This window comes from Pollicipes pollicipes, unplaced genomic scaffold, assembly GCF_011947565.3.
Source record: "Pollicipes pollicipes isolate AB1234 unplaced genomic scaffold, Ppol_2.1 Scaffold_7231;HRSCAF=8579_pilon_pilon_pilon, whole genome shotgun sequence".
Classification (NCBI taxonomy): Eukaryota; Metazoa; Arthropoda; class Thecostraca; order Pollicipedomorpha; family Pollicipedidae; genus Pollicipes; species Pollicipes pollicipes.
This window is the reverse complement of record NW_023597034.1, coordinates 17,785,958-17,802,823: the sequence shown is the minus strand read 5'-3', so window position 1 is coordinate 17,802,823 and position 16,866 is coordinate 17,785,958. Positions and strand designations below refer to the sequence as shown.

The 16,866-nt window shown below is 53.2% G+C and overlaps 1 protein-coding gene across 1 annotated transcript in view; it reads left to right on the top strand.

The window, feature by feature from the left end:
- The first annotated feature begins 8,330 nt into the window (after window positions 1-8,330).
- LOC119110320 (homeobox protein Nkx-6.2) overlaps window positions 8,331-16,866 on the top strand; it is an 18,169-nt gene continuing 9,633 nt past the window's right edge. Inside the window, exons 1-2 of the mRNA XM_037234096.1 lie at window positions 8,331-8,574; window positions 12,853-13,022. Coding sequence (XP_037089991.1) covers window positions 8,535-8,574; window positions 12,853-13,022 — 210 coding nt within the window. The 5' untranslated portion in view covers window positions 8,331-8,534. The remainder of the gene's footprint in view (window positions 8,575-12,852; window positions 13,023-16,866) is intronic.

The following is a 16,866-nucleotide window of genomic DNA, read 5'->3' as shown; positions in this document are numbered from 1 at the left end:
TATCTTTTGCTGCCTTTTTACCTGGAGAATCAGTGGACCAATTTCAGCCATTAAAAATGCAAATGGCAGTCCCGAGCATCCACGTACCCTGATGACCTTTCCCAAGGTGACCTCTGGTGAGGTGAACTTTAATGCTGACTTGAAAAGTAATGCCAAGCTGGAATATTTAGATAAATTCACGATCATTTGTCGTCTGCATGTAAACATATGATTTTGGTTCCACGGATCTGCGTATGACGTGGTAGAATGGATGGATTTCTACCTTAGTAGCATCATTAATAGGAAGAACTGACCTTAATATCATAATACCTTTGATAAATATTGTGAAAAACTAGCGGCTACAAGGCAATGATCATGATCACGATGTTGGCGAGGATGCTTTCCAAGGATGAAAGTGTGGGAATCATTCTAGGATTGCTTATTTTTGTCATGACTGGTTCGGAGATCATGTCAAGCCTGGGACGCAAACCGTGTCAAAAAGCACTCCGCAAACAAGCAGACAATATTATATATATGCATATATGCATAAGCATAATATTCGGTAGTGAGTCCTCTGTGTGAAAAATTGCAGGTCATTAAGGATCATGATCTTTCAAAGACAAGCTGGGGTCGTGACCTCCTCTCCTCCCGCAGCTCTCTCTTTCCCTGTGGCGGAGCCCATAGCATCTCAACGGTACGTTAATATAATTTTGCCGTATTTCAACATATACGATGGAGAAAGGGCCGCGCCCAGTACGGAGCTATGGTGATCTAGCGAAAGCCACTGCAACTTGATTTCATTTCTTAGGATCTTGCAGAACATTTTTGAACCCCGACATAAGAAACCCATCAGATACTCAGCGATACTAAAACATCCCTATAGTTTAGTCAGTAGTTTGGTGGGCACAGCGTGCTGCAGGTTTGTTGAGTGACGTCCGAACGCGCGCTTAGGTGACTTGTCATTAAGTCCTTATGGCAACTGATCATGACAGCCAGACTGACAGCAGGCGGCGGGGCTACGGCGAAAAGTTGTTACGGCCGGTGAACAGCCAGCCGCGGAAGCAGCCAGCCGTCCAGCCGGCCAGCCGCGGAAGCAGCCAGCCGTCCAGCCGGCCAACCGCCGAAGCAGCCAGCCGTCCAGCCGGCCAGCCGCCGAAGCAGCTAGCCGTCCAGCCGGCCAGCCGCGGAAGCAGCTTGCCGAACCGGCTTGAGGCCGAAGTCTGCCAGGGAAGTTGGGGTGGTGTTGAAAATTGTAAGCGCATAGATTCGAAATGTGAATTTGGTACGCATAAATCCCAAATATGTTCCCTTAATCGTTCAACTTGACTACATATTCCGGAAAGCGCTAGTTTCTTTCAACCCTCCACCTTATTCGCTGTTTTTCGTAACGCGGACTGATAGGAAACAGGGGTTGATTAACCACTGGCCTCTCTAAGCTTAAGAATAGAGTCTCTGCGAAAGAAACTAGTATATTTGTCTCAACCCCACTAAGCCAGGTCAAAGGTCAATTCGCTCTGAAACTGGAACTACTTCGGCGTTGCGTGCCACTGGCTACAAAACCATATCTCGTGCCAATTTACGATTCACGCAGTTGTGGTCCTGGTCTAATTTTTAGCAGATTGTTGCACGGCCTTGTGCCTTGACCTTTATTTTCTATCTTTATGATGCAGGGCTTCGTTAATCTGACAGCGTCGGCCCGCCGAGCGTGTTCGGCGGATCCGTCGGTAGCCGCCGGGCGCCAGCGCCGGCCGTGGATCGCCGTGCCGTGATCCTTTAAACTATGCCACTGCTCAGAAATCAAATTTGAGCGCGATAGCACGACATGCCGGACAGACATTCTCAAAAAACCTTACGAGAGGTCACATCACCTCCCCCTATCAGGGCAGCGGTTAATCACACCTTAACTTTCTAGGCTTCAGCGGATGCCTGTCTGTCAGTCCTGATACCTAATTTGGTTAGAGCCCTGACTTTCCGCTCGCCCACTCGTGACTGGGCGTATTTGGGTCACTTCAGGCGCTCGATGCCTTCCCTCTGACTGGAATGACCTGCGATCGGTAACGACCGCGTCAAAAGCCAGGTGACGTCAGAGGGAAGGATAGGCCGTGCTGAGTTTTGCGGTACGTCAAAATTTCGCCGAAGAATTCTGCCCTAGATCTGGGAATGCAAGATCGAATGGTGGGGTCAGGGTTTATGCAAATAGCGCTGCTAAGCGTGGGGCATCCCAGAACTCTACTCAATCAAAATGGTCCGGACTTGACTAAAAAGAACTTTTGATTTTCACTCGGTCACCTCCTACGTTCCGAAGGGATCTCTTCGGGCTCCTCTCCTCTACTGTTCGATTTTGAGTCGCCTCCCGTGTGCTATTTGATCGGCTGTACCTTGTACGCCGATGACATCACCAGTGATCGGTTGTGCTTTGTACACCGATGACATCACCAGTGATCGGTTGTGCTTTGTACGCCGATGACATCACCGGCGATCGGCTGTGCTTTGTACGCCGATGACATCACCTGTGATCGGCTGTGCTTTGTACACCGATGACATCACCGGTGATCGGCTGTGCTTTGTACGCCGATGACATCACCAGTGATCGGCTGTGCTTTGTACGCCGATAACATCACCGGTGATCGGCTGTGCTTTGTACGCCGATGACATCACCGGTGATCGGCTGTGCTTTGTACGCCGATGACATCACCAGTGATCGGCTGTGCTTTGTACACCGATGACATCACCGGTGATCAGCTGTGCTTTGTACGCCGATGACATCACCGGTGATCGGCTGTGCTTTGTACGCCGATGACATCATCAGTTTTCCGCAGCGCGGCATTCCCAGGTGACGGAATGCTGCTGCAGCGGAGCATTGACTATCTGGAAGCTTGGCCGACAGGTTGACACTAACGCCGACAGGTGGGGACTAACGCCGACAGGTTGACACTAACGCCGACAGGTGGGGACTAACGCCGACAGGTGGGGACTAACGCCGACAGGTGGGGACTAACGCCGACAGGTGGGGACTAACGCCGACAGGTGGGGACTAACGCCGACAGGTGGGGACTAACGCCGACAGGTTGACACTAACGCCGACAGGTGGGGACTAACGCCGACAGGTGGGGACTAACGCCGACAGGTGGGGACTAACGCCGACAGGTTGACACTAACGCCGACAGGTGGGGACTAACGCCGACATGTGGGGACTAACGCCGACAGGTGGGAACTAACGCCGACAGGTGGGGACTAACGCCGACAGATGGGGACTAACGCCGACAGGTGGGGACTAACGCCGACGGGTGGGGACTAACGCCGACAGGTGGGGACTAACGCCGACAAGTGGGGACTAACGCCGACAGGTGGGGACTAACGCCGACAAGTGGGGACTAACGCCGACAGGTTGACACTAACGCCGACAGGTGGGGACTAACGCCGACAGGTGGGGACTAACGCCAGATCCCATCAAATGTAAAGCGTTTACTATGACCCTCATGGTCATAGTTACAGCGCCAAATGTGCTGACCTTATAACTCTACTGAGAACCCGTTCTGAGGCCAGCAGACGGCAGACGTCTTCGACCGCCAGCAGAAATGCTGAAATCCCAAGTGGTCTGAACTTTGGTCAGCACTTTCCTGCGTTCCGTAGCCAAGTAAAGCGGTCCGTATTGGTCCGCCGGTGATGACGGCTAGTAAACTTTAGCGAAGCGTTTACGGTATGCGTTCCAGTTCGCTCATTAAATGCATGTTTGCAATATTTTATGTAACCGACGTGCTTATTGTGAGACGACGTGCATCTGCAGTGAAGCATTTAGGTATTTGGAGAATTGACCTTGGACATTGCGTTTGCGCATTGAAAAACAGCATTGTTTTGTAATCGTATGCTTGGCAGGCTTTCATCGCATGGTATGTCAAATGCTCATGGTCTGATACGTAGGTCAGTGGTCTGATACGTAGGTCAGTGGTCTGATACGTAGGTCAGTGGTCTGATACGTAGGTCAGTGGTCTGATACGTAGGTCAGTGGTCTGATACGTAGGTCAGTGGCGTAGCCAGGATTTCGCGCCGGAAGTGCCACATTGAATCATAGACAAAGGCCCTTTCAGACATAGGGATGCCCTTTATGGCTTAATAGGGCCTCCTTAGGGCCTTAGTGCCTGTCTCTTTACATTGGGCCTGTTTTAGCTCGGCTGCGTTTTTAGGTTCGGAATTTTATTTTCATATCTCAGACGTCTTTTTGAGACATCTTCTGTTTTACAAGCCTTACAGATGTCTTAACTCTTATCCCTGACCTGATAAAGGGTGTTGCACGGTTGGTGCGACCCCTTTAAGTCTTTTAAGGACGCTTCTCCGGTATGCCGTGCCATTACGCTCACATTTTCAGTAGCCTGTAGGGCAAACTTGCTTTTTTACATTAAAAACGCGTCCCAAGTGTTTCAGCGACGGTTTTTGAAGAACAGTGCACGGCGATCTATGGTCCGCGGGATTGATGGAGAGCAACCGATGATACCGCGGAACGGGCGCAGTGGGCCAACATTGGTAAATTAACGGAGCCATGGGTCATAAATGTGTGGTCAGGACACATCAAAGTGTATACCTACCCTTGTACTAAGAAGTAAAGAAAAAGCATGCCTGTTTTAGGGTTCCTGTAGCTACAAGTCATGGTCTCGTACATACGAACATGTAACCTTAAAAACTTATATTTTCGGAACAAAATTGGCTTTTGACATAATGGGGGTAAATCTGACGTAATGGGGGTAAATTGTGAGCCCAGCAACATCAAACCTTTTACATATCGCGAGATCTCCTTGAGACCAATTCACCTGTATTTTCCGCTAAGCTCTGTCTTTTTTAGTTTGGAAGAAGCATCGGCGATTGCATCGACCCCCCACCCCTTCCCTATCAGTTCACGTTATATAAAACGGCGGATCAGGAGGAGGGTAAAGGTGCCAAAAAGTTCTGAGTTATTTAGCCCCAGGGGCCACTGTCAACTCCAGGGAAGGAGGCAAGACTCCAAAAGCTCCCCTTGCTTAGGCCACTAACGTAGCTGTGGTTTTACACGTGCTTGGAAGGGCGGGATCAATTTGACCCCCTCAAGGTTTTTACAAAATGATTCTCGAATGGCGCGGGTCCGCCTCGCCGTTCAAAGTTAATGGCAGCGTAGCCACAGCAAACTTTGTACACCTGTAGGCAATTGAACAGCGGATGTTTTCGATACAAGTATCAGATATAGGTACTTCATAAGTTTGCTGACATGTGACAGGTCAAAGTCAGGCTGCGACTGTCAGCGAAACCAATGTCTAGACAATTGTTTGATGTGATGCAAGAACAACTGATCATTTCCATTGACCTTGGGTAAGATATGAAGGTCAAGCTGAGGTCAAAACCAACCTGTTTTTTATTCGAGAGCTTGTTGTATGGGGTTAGTTTCTGGTGCCCATTTCGAATTTATTAATTACAGACCACAACAAACCATGAGCTTTTTTAATGTCAGAGTAGCTCATCGACCTAAAATGACTCAGGTCTACATTTTTTTTTTAGAAACGTACCGCCTAGTGTAATCATTGCCGCTGATTCAAAGTGCAAAAATCATAACAATCTCGTAGAATTTTGATCACCATGACTTTAAAAATGTCAAACAAGTTCGCTGATCTTAAAGGAACGTCAGTGAAGTTTTTGTAAGAATAGGTGTCTAGGTTCAAGGCGATTGCATGAGGAGGTATGCCGACACTGGACAACATTCTTGAGTTTGACCGTGTTTGACCTTATGTTACCCGAATGTCATGACCTAGGAAACTCAAGTTCTGATACAAGTCAGTTCACATGCAGGTTGACCCACCCTGTGAATAAGGTGTCTCTAGCACTCAAAGTTTTTATATCCTGTGGAGGTCAAATTAATCCCCTAAACGAAGGGATGCAACCGGCCACCCGGGTGCGTGTTAAGATATAATCTTCGTGCAAGGCCACATCAAAAGGACCATGGCAAACGCCGTGCAATTTTTGAGTTGCCAAGGCGAGTGACACCTTTGCGGTGGCACTCGATACCTAGTGATTGAGTTGTAAACAGGATTTTAGCTGCACGAGCCTTTATGAACAATAATCGGCATCTCTTGACATCTCTTGGTCTTTGCTTACATTGTCTTTACGAAGTCCACAGAAAGCGAGACGTCAAGTGGACTTAAAACCAGAGGATTGGATTGACCCTATGAATATCTGAATGGCTTAACTCGGTTATGTTTTGCTGAGCCGAATCCGATTGAAAAGCGACGGCTTTGAGTCACACAAAGACAAGGGACGATGAATCACAAACGCACTGCTGTAGGTGATAGCGTAACTAATCATGTATTAAGACATGTCTATTCGTTATTTTGAACGACAGCATGCGGTATAAATGCAAGTCCGTGTGCAAATATTGTGACCGCAGAAGCCATCATACGGGCATGTGAACAACCTCATTTCTTTTGTCCCACATTCACAGCCCAAACAAAAAAATCGAAATCTGAATTTCGAATGAAGAAAAGAAACAGTCGAATGGAGGGCGGGAGTTGCCAGGAACCTGATCATTGATATTTTAAGAATGATGTGTTGCTTTTCAGCATCATTATCTTTGCCAACTATGGAAAATATTTTTGGTGGGCTAGCATTTAGATTCATAATTGGTAGACTACAGAAATGTAAAAAATATGTGAGAAATGTAATGAAAAATCATTTTGCATAGCTTTATACTGCAAAATAACTTCCCCTTTATTTACATGCCCGTATTTTTCTGATCAGTCGGGTTTTGAGTAAGCTATCAAGCATGCTCATTCATCAGCGATATTAGACGTTATCGCAAATCATACCTAAGGCATAAACTCAGCGCGCAGAAGTGCCAAAATATCAAATTCGCGGGAAATGTGGAAACATGTTTGCCTTTTGACTGATATCGGAAAGGCCCCCCCCCAAAAAAAAAACGGAAAGGCACTGACCATTAAAACCATGGAGTCGCTTTTATATCGCCGCACCGGTATTACAGAATGCTGTGTGTCGTACGCCCAGCAGCTGTGGGCACAGTGGTACGTCTATTTGCACCTCCAATTATTACGCGAAAGAATACGTTCCCCAGTTTGATGTCAATTGCACAGTTGTGTGACCACTACGAGCACTAGAGAGTCTTAAGTTTGAATCAAAATGTGCGTAATTTTATCGCACGAACTGTAGTGATCATGGTCACATCACCAATGTCAGCTTAACGATTGTCGTGTGAGATAAGCCAAGCTGATTGGTCGTCGTTCGAGCTTCTCTGGTCCGGAGAATATATCCCTAAATGGCAGGGGTCGCTTTTGATCTCAGGCGGTCGCTGTTGTCGAAATACCCAAGACGGTGCCAGGTTACGTGGCCATATTTCCCACACGCTGCATAGTTATTCAAGTTGGCATTGCCAAGCACGGTTGGACGACTCATTAGACCCTGCAGCGCCAGTTCAAGGGTGCTCGTACCGTTTACGCTCCCGTGCTGAGCCGCCTGATACGCTGGCCGATGGTGACTTGCAGCCAGCCATTGCCGTTGCCTGTCCGACTCACAAGCGGCGGTAACGAGGCATCGCAACCCACCGCATCGTAACCGTGGTGACGCCACCGCCCTGAGCGCCCTCAGATTTGTTGTTGTCTCCATTCTCCAAACAATTACCGAGCGCTGATGCTGTGCAGTCTTCAGGAGAGCAGATTCGCTCGCCAAACAACCATGTCATTACTTTCTATTGCAAAACCATCCGGGAGCATTAGCGTTGTCCGTGGTCCACTTCTCACGCTCCCATCGACGCCGACCAATCAGCGGGCGGCAACCTCCGGCGCGGGCGGCCGACGACCAATCAGCGCGCGACTCTAGCAACAGGTACCGCCCCATAAACCCATCAAATCCTCCTCTATTCATGTGGTGAGGCGGCGCGGCCGGCCGGCTCGCGCCTCCATAATCGTCCGGGGGCTAGCGCGGCGCGCGGTCGGCCTGTTCGCTGACGAGGTGCGTTCCCTGCCGGCTACGGAGAGGTCGGAGCGCGGTGGCGGCGGCGGCAGCGCGGCACCCTGTCGACCGCAGGCGACGCGGACCCGGACGCTTGGGCGGCGGAGCGCGGCGCGCTGCACAGCATGCTCGAGTTTAGTCCGCCGGCGGTGAGCACGTCCGCCTCGATGCTCTCCTTCTTCAACATGGACCCGTCGCAGCAGGGCGCCTTCATGTTGGGCAGTCCGCCGCTGGCGGCGCTGCATTCGATGACGGAGATGAAGCAGGCGATGCTGCAGTACAACAAGACGGCTGGCGCGGGCGGCGGCGTTGGCGGCGGAGTCGGCGGCGGCGGCGGCGGCGGCGGCGGTGGCGGCGGCGGCAGCGTGACGCCCACCAGCAGCGGCGCCGGCTCGCCGGTGGCCTCGGTCATCCCGCACGGCATCGACAGCATCCTGAACCGGCCGTCGCCCGGCCAGCTGGCGTTCGGCGCGCGGCTCGGCTCGTCCGGCGTCTACCTGAACTCGCCGCTGGCCAAGCCGCAGCTGGGCGAGTTCGGGCGGCCGTCCCCGCTCGCCTGGCCCGGCCTGCAGGGCATGATCCAGAACCCCGTCTTCTGGCGAGAGAGGTTCTCAGGTCAGTCGACAGGTGTGTATCACGCGGGGCGGCTGCCGGCCGTGTGGTGGACGGGTGTTTGTGTCTGCGTCGCACATCAGTTGACCTGGGCCAGACAGGTGTGCGCGTCACAGGCCAGTGAAGGTGTCCACTGGTCAGTGCACACGTATGTGGGTGCGTATATCACCGGTCAGTAACAGAAGGCTGTGCACACTTGACAGTCCTATGCATCGCAGATCACAGATTGGGTAAAGTATGCACCGTGCGTGTAAATCACAACTCAACCGGTGCATACATTGGACACGCATGTATTTATAGCCGGAACTTCATGAAATTTGCTGCGCACCGAAGATCAGATTTCCCCGAAGACTGTGTGGCGTTGTTACACCTTCTTGGTACATTACCTTAAATATCGAGGGGGGCCTTATGCACCTTAAACGGGGACGGACCTCCAACGGCGGAGATTAGCCCACGAGTACACAACAGAGCAGGCATAGCGTGTGTGGGACACTGGGACGCCTGGACAGGCGTATGCAGAGCGGACGGGCGACCGTCAGAGCTGTCACCTGTGGCAGTGTGGCAGCACTAGGACTTGAACCAGACGATTCTGACAGCTGGGCATCAGACACTGGCCAAATTCGGCACTGTTCGACGTTTGGACGAGTGGTAACAATGGATGGGTGGTGACGATGTATGGGATCCACTGTCCTGACCAGTGACAGTGGGTCCTGCAAAAGATGCAGCTATTGGCATGCGATAAACGAGTGTCTTCCAATGCCGACAGATGTGACTACCCGTGAAAAATGTGGAATCGATTGGAAGATCACTTATGGGGGGGGGGGGGGTCGTTACCTTCAGAAAAGATATGTCTTCAAGGGATCAACAACAAGGAATCCGGAGTAATACTTTATTGGCAAATGTGGTGTACACCATCAGCCTGATGCTGAATTGTAATGCAAACGGGTTGGGACGGATTCCCACCTACCGCGGGGACACAGAAGTTATTTTGAATTGTACCTGCGAGACTGTTACGAATGCTGCTCGTACGTTGAAACCTAATGTTATCTTTGAAAACTGCCAGCTACTTAATTTTTTCTTGGACATATATATTTATATACACACACACACACACACACACACACACATATATATATATATATATATATATATATATATATATATAACTGCATAATTTTAGGTCACTGAGGTCAACATCATGACGCAAACATCGAGGGTCCGAAAGGTGCTGACGTTGCCACACGAATTATGCCTTTTTTTGTTATTTCCAAGACTTACGACATCTAGTTCATATATGGTATGTCTCCGAGCAACACCACATACGTCATCAGAACGTTTTGAGTCCTGTTGTTAACAGCTATGCAAATGCTCCGCTAGTTTCGGGGAAAATAGCCGTGCTGAAGACGGCTTATCGTAGACGTACCACAATGTCAACACGCACACATGACCCATAAATTGCCACAAATATCACGCAACTCCCCAGTCCCCCTCATGACTCCTACGCCCCCCCCCCCCCCCCCCTCCAACCAACACACTCCACAGTCCGAGCGAGCAGCATCGTGGGCCGGCCGCGCCGCAGCGGGCGGGGCAGCGGCGTCGGCCATCGCTCGGGCCGACTTTACCGACGACGGCGATGACGGCCAGCGCGGCCCGGCCGGCCAGCGGTGGAGGAGGCGCCAGCAGCGGCACGGACCGACCTGGCCCCCGACGGCCCGCGTGCGGCGATCGGCTGGTCATCAGAGCTCGGCCGATGCGGCGTGAGGCAGGTGTCGGGGTGCTCAGCGTGGCTCAGAGTGCTCACGTGCGGCGGTCGGCTGGTCGTCAGAGCTCGGCCGATGCGGCGTGAGGCAGGTGTCGGAGTGCTCAGCGTGGCTCAGAGTAGTCCGCGTGCGGCGGTCGGCTGGTCGTTAGAGCTCGGCCGATGCGGTGTGAGGCAGGTGTCGGAGTGCTCAGCGTGGCTCAGTGCCCGCGTGCGGCGGTCGGCTCGTCGTTAGAGCTCGGCCGATGCGGCGTGACGCAGAGGACGCCGAGCACGGGCGGATCGTGATCAACGTGTGTGCCTCGTGCTGTTGGTATGGGTCTAAGTAGTGCTTACACAGCGCATCGTGGCAATTAAAACGCCATATTTCAAGAGCATTTGTGTCAACTGGGCATCAACCCGTGCACAAGATCAGACCTCGCCCACAAACAGATGCATGGCCAGCGGCATTGGCTGTGACGGCTTACCAGCTTAAGTCCGTCTTCTCGAGGTCCAGACGCTGACCTGGCCACCTTACCCGGCACGTGCTGGCAGCGGAAGACACTTCAAGTGCACCACACACCGCACGATCTTTCCTCGGTGCCGGTATACGTGACCTCACGTTGTCCAAATGTGTACGGTAGTAACAGAAGGTGCTCAAGAGGGGTAACGACAGATACGTCCCAGCAGACGCAGTAAAGGACTTCATAGTCGTGATACTGCCGATCTAACTTCTGCTTTTACGCCGCTTTCCAGTAGGTACCAGATACTTGGTCTGCCTTCAGCTGAACTCAAATCCTGCCGAGGCTGCGACGCGATATCGCACCAACGGCTACAATACCCTTGTCGGACAGTCTCCGCTCGTGCCCGTCCAGCTGACCGTGGCTACCTTCCAATGCGAGTTGGCGGCTCGTGGTGCGGCTCGTGCCCGTCCATCTGACCGTGGCTACCTTCCGACGCGAGGTTGCGGCTCGTGGTGCGGCTCGCGCCCGTCCAGCCGGTCGTTCCAGCCTTCCGATGCGGGGTGCCCGTCCAGCCGGCAGTGCCAGCCTGCCGATGCGGGGCAGCGGCTCGTGGTGCGGTTCGCGCTCCGTCCGATGCACTGTTATCGCCCTGGCACACCTCATCGTGTGGCCGCGCCGCTCCGGCCATGCTTTATGAGCGGTTTCATTCGGCCGCCTGTTTATTATTCGTTAATGCTGTGTGCGGCCGACACCGCCCTGTTTGTGGAGCGCGCCTGGCATTAGCCTTTATTAGCCGCTCCGATAGCGTATGCCAGCCGGCACAGAACGATTGTTTGCCAAACGATGGGGAGGAATCGCTTATGCGGCAGTGGTGGCGGCGGCCGAGCCGTGTTCGCTTCAAGCATGGCCGGCCGCAGCGCTGACGGGGCGGGCGTGTGACGTGTCAGGACATGCGTTTAGTCCTGTTCGGATAGCAGGATGTCGGCGACAATTTGGAGAATGGCCGTTCGTCATGGCAAGAGATAGTCCTTCTCTGGGCAGGGACGGCAGGTTGCAATTGGAAGGGCGGGTCATATCAGGAAATAGTCCCGTTTGGAGCAGGGGCGTTAGGCTGCATAGTTCAAAGGGTAGTGGTGTGTCGTATCGCAGACAGGACGGCACGGGCCAGCGGCCCCACGGGCATGGCAAAGTACCTTCGCCACTCAAAACAAGCGGTACTGTGAGGAGCACTGGTGTGAGGAAGCTCATTCAGGGCACTAATACCGCTCACCTGGTCCCGTAATTATAGGCCGGACCATGCGGCCGTGTGAGCTTGGAGGGAATGCTGCACAGGTTTCCAACGTGTTACCTTGGTTACTTGCATCCGCATGCTGTCAATTTCCACCATGGCAGCATGAGCTTCATACCACGTTAACACCGATTTGCTCCAGAGCTTAACCGGAGGGGTGGAGGTTATGCGGCCTTCCTGAAACGATCACACTAAATTAGATGGAGAGCAGCTTTGCGGAAGGCAGATATTTAGCATTTGTTCTCTCCCTGAGGGAAGTTCTGGCTTCGGGCCCGATTTGCCTCCGTATGCTGCCACGAATCACAGCGCTTCACACCTGTTCATGAACTGATAGCGAACGGGGTATCGACCTGGTTGTGCTTGGACAGATTAGAGCGGCTTACCATCAGCCTGCTGCACATATTCCACCACACCTCGATCTGCATCGTCCGTATGCCACCAGCAGACGTAAAGATTTGCACGCATCTGACATCGTTGAGTCTGAGGGCTGCCTCATTGTGTTTATCTTTGATGCGGCCTCTAGGGGTAGGCCAAAGGGGTGATTACATCAGGGCCATGGCTACTCTTCATCGAAAAACACATGCTTTGACACTTCAGGTTTGTTTTTGGGGGGAACATTCGTGACATGAGAAACGACTGGAACTCGGTCTCTCGGCTACGTTGTGCAGTACGCAACCTTGATGTTGCCGGGCCAGCCATTGGTCCGCATCGGTGTACAGACGCTGGCCTGAGTTCAGCTGTCGGCAGCGGCGCCGGGCGGCCGTGTGAACCAGCCCCGCCCCTGTCCGCAGCGACCAACAGCGCCTACGACCGCGACGGCAAGAAGAAACACACGCGACCGACATTCAGCGGCCAGCAGATCTTCGCGCTGGAGAAGACGTTCGAGCAGACCAAGTACCTGGCCGGGCCAGAGAGGGCCAAGCTGGCTTACGCGCTCGGCATGACAGAGAGTCAGGTCAAGGTAGGTCACCGGGCACCCAGCCGTCGCTGGGACCGCCGGCTGCGCTGGGCCAGAGTGGGACGGCGCCGTCATCGCATACAGGCGTCCTCTCTCCGCCCTCCCCGCACAGGAGCTTGTGCTGTGCCACCAAGGACTTGGTGGGTGCTCTTTGAGATCACTCTCTGGCTTTTACACGTTTGGGAAGGCTTGCGAGAATTTTTCACCTGGTGGGCGCGCTTTCGAAAACTACACCATGCTTTTAAACCATTAGTAACTATATGAGCATGTAATGAGTCGAATGCCACCTCAGAATAGCCATATAGCATGCCTGGTCCAGCGCCGCCTGGTTCCCGCAATATACGCCGCGTGACATGAGCATGAAACAAGACTGTACTGAACTAAATGGATGAGCACAAGAATAAACGAGGCATGTCTCCTCCAGAGCACGCAGTTCATTACTGCAATGTGCACGATGGCTGAAGGGGAAGAGAACAAATGTTACAGAGCTTCGATTCATGTGAGAGCTTTGACTAAGGTTTATGTCATTGGCTCAGTAAGATGAGACTGGAAATGAGATGAGTTTTATGCGAGCTGCTTTTGCTCTCAGATGAGTTGGTTTTAGTCTAATTAGGTTTTGAGTTTGAGTAGATTTTGTTCTGAGTCAATTTTAGCCCGCAGTGCGTGTCAAATCCGAGTGCCATGTTCCCAAAATATTTCAATTGGAGCCTGATTGGATTATGATTGACTCTAAACCCAAATTTAAATATTTCGTTATTGAATTGGTGAGTCGGAGTCAGAATGCGGTTCGCCTATTAAATTAATCGATCCATTTGAGCCCAGTTCTAAAGAATAATGAGTACGTACTGGAAGTCTGGCACAACCAAGGGTGGGCCAGAGTGGCACGGAGTGGCACCTGGTGTTAACAAATGAGTAGCTAGGAGCCTGCGTTTGCGTCACCTATGTTGGGGTCGAACATTTCACAAAACTATCTGCGTTAGCTGCAAAACACTTGTTTGACGGTACATTGCGCAGGAGCAGAAACAGGCAAATATACTCGAGCTATGGATCTGTTTAAATCTTAATGAGTTTGATTGGAACAATGGCGACATTCCTAGCAAGTCCAGAAAGTCTTTGGTGCGAGTTACCACAGTGCCTTAAAGGCCTGTTTTCCTGGAAGCGTCTTCGCTGGCCGTGCTGCTTGCGTCCTCTGGCCAACACAGCGAGGATGGGTTCAGTCACATGCGGGCATACTCGACCCAGCATGCAAATATGGAAAGGTTCAAACACGGCTCGGCTATGTCGTTTTTTCCACTTCCCTGAGTAACCCCACCAAAGCTAACTTAACAATGAGATATTATAATTGTACGGGCATCTGTAGATTAAACCATTCAAGACATGTCACTCCATCTCATGCAAGTTCGTGGTGGTGAGCTGGATCTAATGCTTCGGAGCAATTCAGCTAAACACTATTGCTCGATTGAGATATATTGCACAGACTTGTGAAGATTGCATTGAAACCACACTTGTCCGGCCAGGGAGAGGTGCCGGCGAGGGTGTATATCCCGCCAAACGGATGTCTAGTGAAGGCGAGTCTTTAAGCTTTTAAAATACAGCGACTCCCCTCCCCGTCCTCCCTCGTTTTTAAAACATAGGCATATGAAGGTTGCATAAAAACAATAACTCGCCCCATTACTTTGGAAACGTTAGATACATCTGATCTCCTGTATGTCATTGCGGCACTGCTCGGCCCCCGATTCGTGTAAAAACATATCCTGTTACCAGCTGGATCAAAACCCAAGATACAGCAAGCTGAGATTATCACATTTCATGATATTAATCTAAAACTCAAATATTCCAGGCGCTTGCGACCACGTCTGACACATTTCACGTCAAAAGAGCATGATTACCTCTCTCATACTTACCCCCAGCTTTCAATAAATCTGCCGCGCCATCGATCCCGTTCCTTTTCAAGCGATGTCAATTTGCAGCTCGCACGTCCTGTGTTCGGAGCCAACCATTGGGTCCGAGCCCGTCCCCGGCCACTTGCCCCCTCTGCTTCCCCCCCCCCCCCTCCTGTCGCCCCCCCCCCCCCCCCTCTCAGCCGGCCGTAACGACTCCGGTGACTGTCCACGTTTCATTACGCCGTATTACTTCATCCGAAAAGGCACCTAATCAATCGGCCTAGCGCTGCGCGACGCAACCCCACACTTGATCCATTAGCTGCTGATTTAATGAAAAACAATCCCCTCGCCGGCGCGTCGGGCCGACAGTTTCATGCAAGAGTTACAATTACGGGGTATGAAGTGTGCTGTCGCACCAGGAGCAGGAGTCGGCGCCGCCCGGAAGCCCACCGAGCGGCGTTCGCAGAATGGCGCTGCTGAGTGACGGCGGCCAACTTCGGCGCGAGTGCTAGATGTGGCGCCCTATCCGCGTGACTTTACGACAGCTGAGCAGCTGCGGATCGCGCGCGGCGTGACGGCCGGGACGCCGGGGCCTCACGCGGCGTGACCGGCCGGCGGCGCGCCCTTTAAATCGGCGGCGGTCGGCGGCGGTGACGCTTCATCGCCGCCGGCGTTCCGTCAGCGGTGCAGCTTCATCGCCGCCGGTGTTCCGTCAGCGGTGCAGCTTCATCGCCGCCGGCGTTCCGTCAGCGGTGCAGCTTCAATCGCGCGCCGGGTTTAGCGGTGCAGCGTCATCGCCGGCGGGCGTTCCGTAGCGGTGGAGCTTCATCGCCGCCGGCGTTCCGTCAGCGGATGTAGCTTCATTCGCCCGCCGGGCGTTCCGTCCAGCGGATGTAGCTTCATCGCCGCGGGGCGTTCCGTCAGCGGTTGTAGCCTTCATCGCCGCGGGCCGTTCCGTCAGCGGTGTAGGCTTCAATCGCCGCGGGCGGTTCCCGTCAGCCGGTTGCCAGTCAAAATTCACGGCCGCGGGGCGTTCCGTCAGCGGTGGCAGCTTCATCGCCGCCGGGCGTTTCCGTCAGCGGTGCAGCTTCATCGCCGGCCCGTGCTTCCGTCAGCGGTGGCAGCTTCATCGCCGCGGCGTTCCGTCAGCGGTGTGCTTCATCGCCGCGGCGTTCCGTCAGCGGTGCAGCTTCATCGCCGCCGGCGTTCCGTCAGCGGTGCCGCTTCATCGCCGCAGGCGTTCCGTCATCGGTGCATCGCGTTCCGTCAGCGGTGCCGCTTCATCGCTGCAGGCGTTCCGTCAGCGGTGCCGCTTCATCGCCGCCGGCGTTCCGTCAGTGGCGACCGCGCCGAGCTCTCCGAATTGTCTTCCTAAGCCGCGCCGCTCGGCGCGCCGTGTCTTCAATCTAAATCATCCGGGCTTGTAATGTTTTTAATTTTCTTCTGACAATGGAATGGATGCTGCCCGGCTATCCGTCGTAACGGAGATTGGCCGCCGAGCGCTGCCGGTTTATCCCGCCATAATTGGGGATCAGTTCCACTGTATGCCGGTGAAATAAGAAGACAAAAGGACTCATGAATTATCCCGCTCGGCGACGAGGCCGGCGCGCGCTGGCGCCAAAACCGCGCGCGTGTCGTGGCGCGCCCCACTCGTGGTCGTTATCAGCGTTTGATTTGTGTTTGGTGGTTTAATTTTATCCAGACAACATTGAGAAAAGCCAATCTGCGCCGCCTCCCCGTGATTGATATCGGCGCCATTTGAATTTAAATAGTGAGCCGGCCGGGGCGGGTACAAAGAGGCAATAAAGTCGACTAGGCTGCGGCGTCGCGGCGGCTGGCAAGACGACGACCACATCGATGGCGGCGAGATAGCCCCTCCCCCGCGTTCGCCGCCGCCGCTGCGCCCGCGCCGCGTCGCACCCGAGCCGGGTACTCAGGGTGACACGATGGGTGGGGTTAACTTC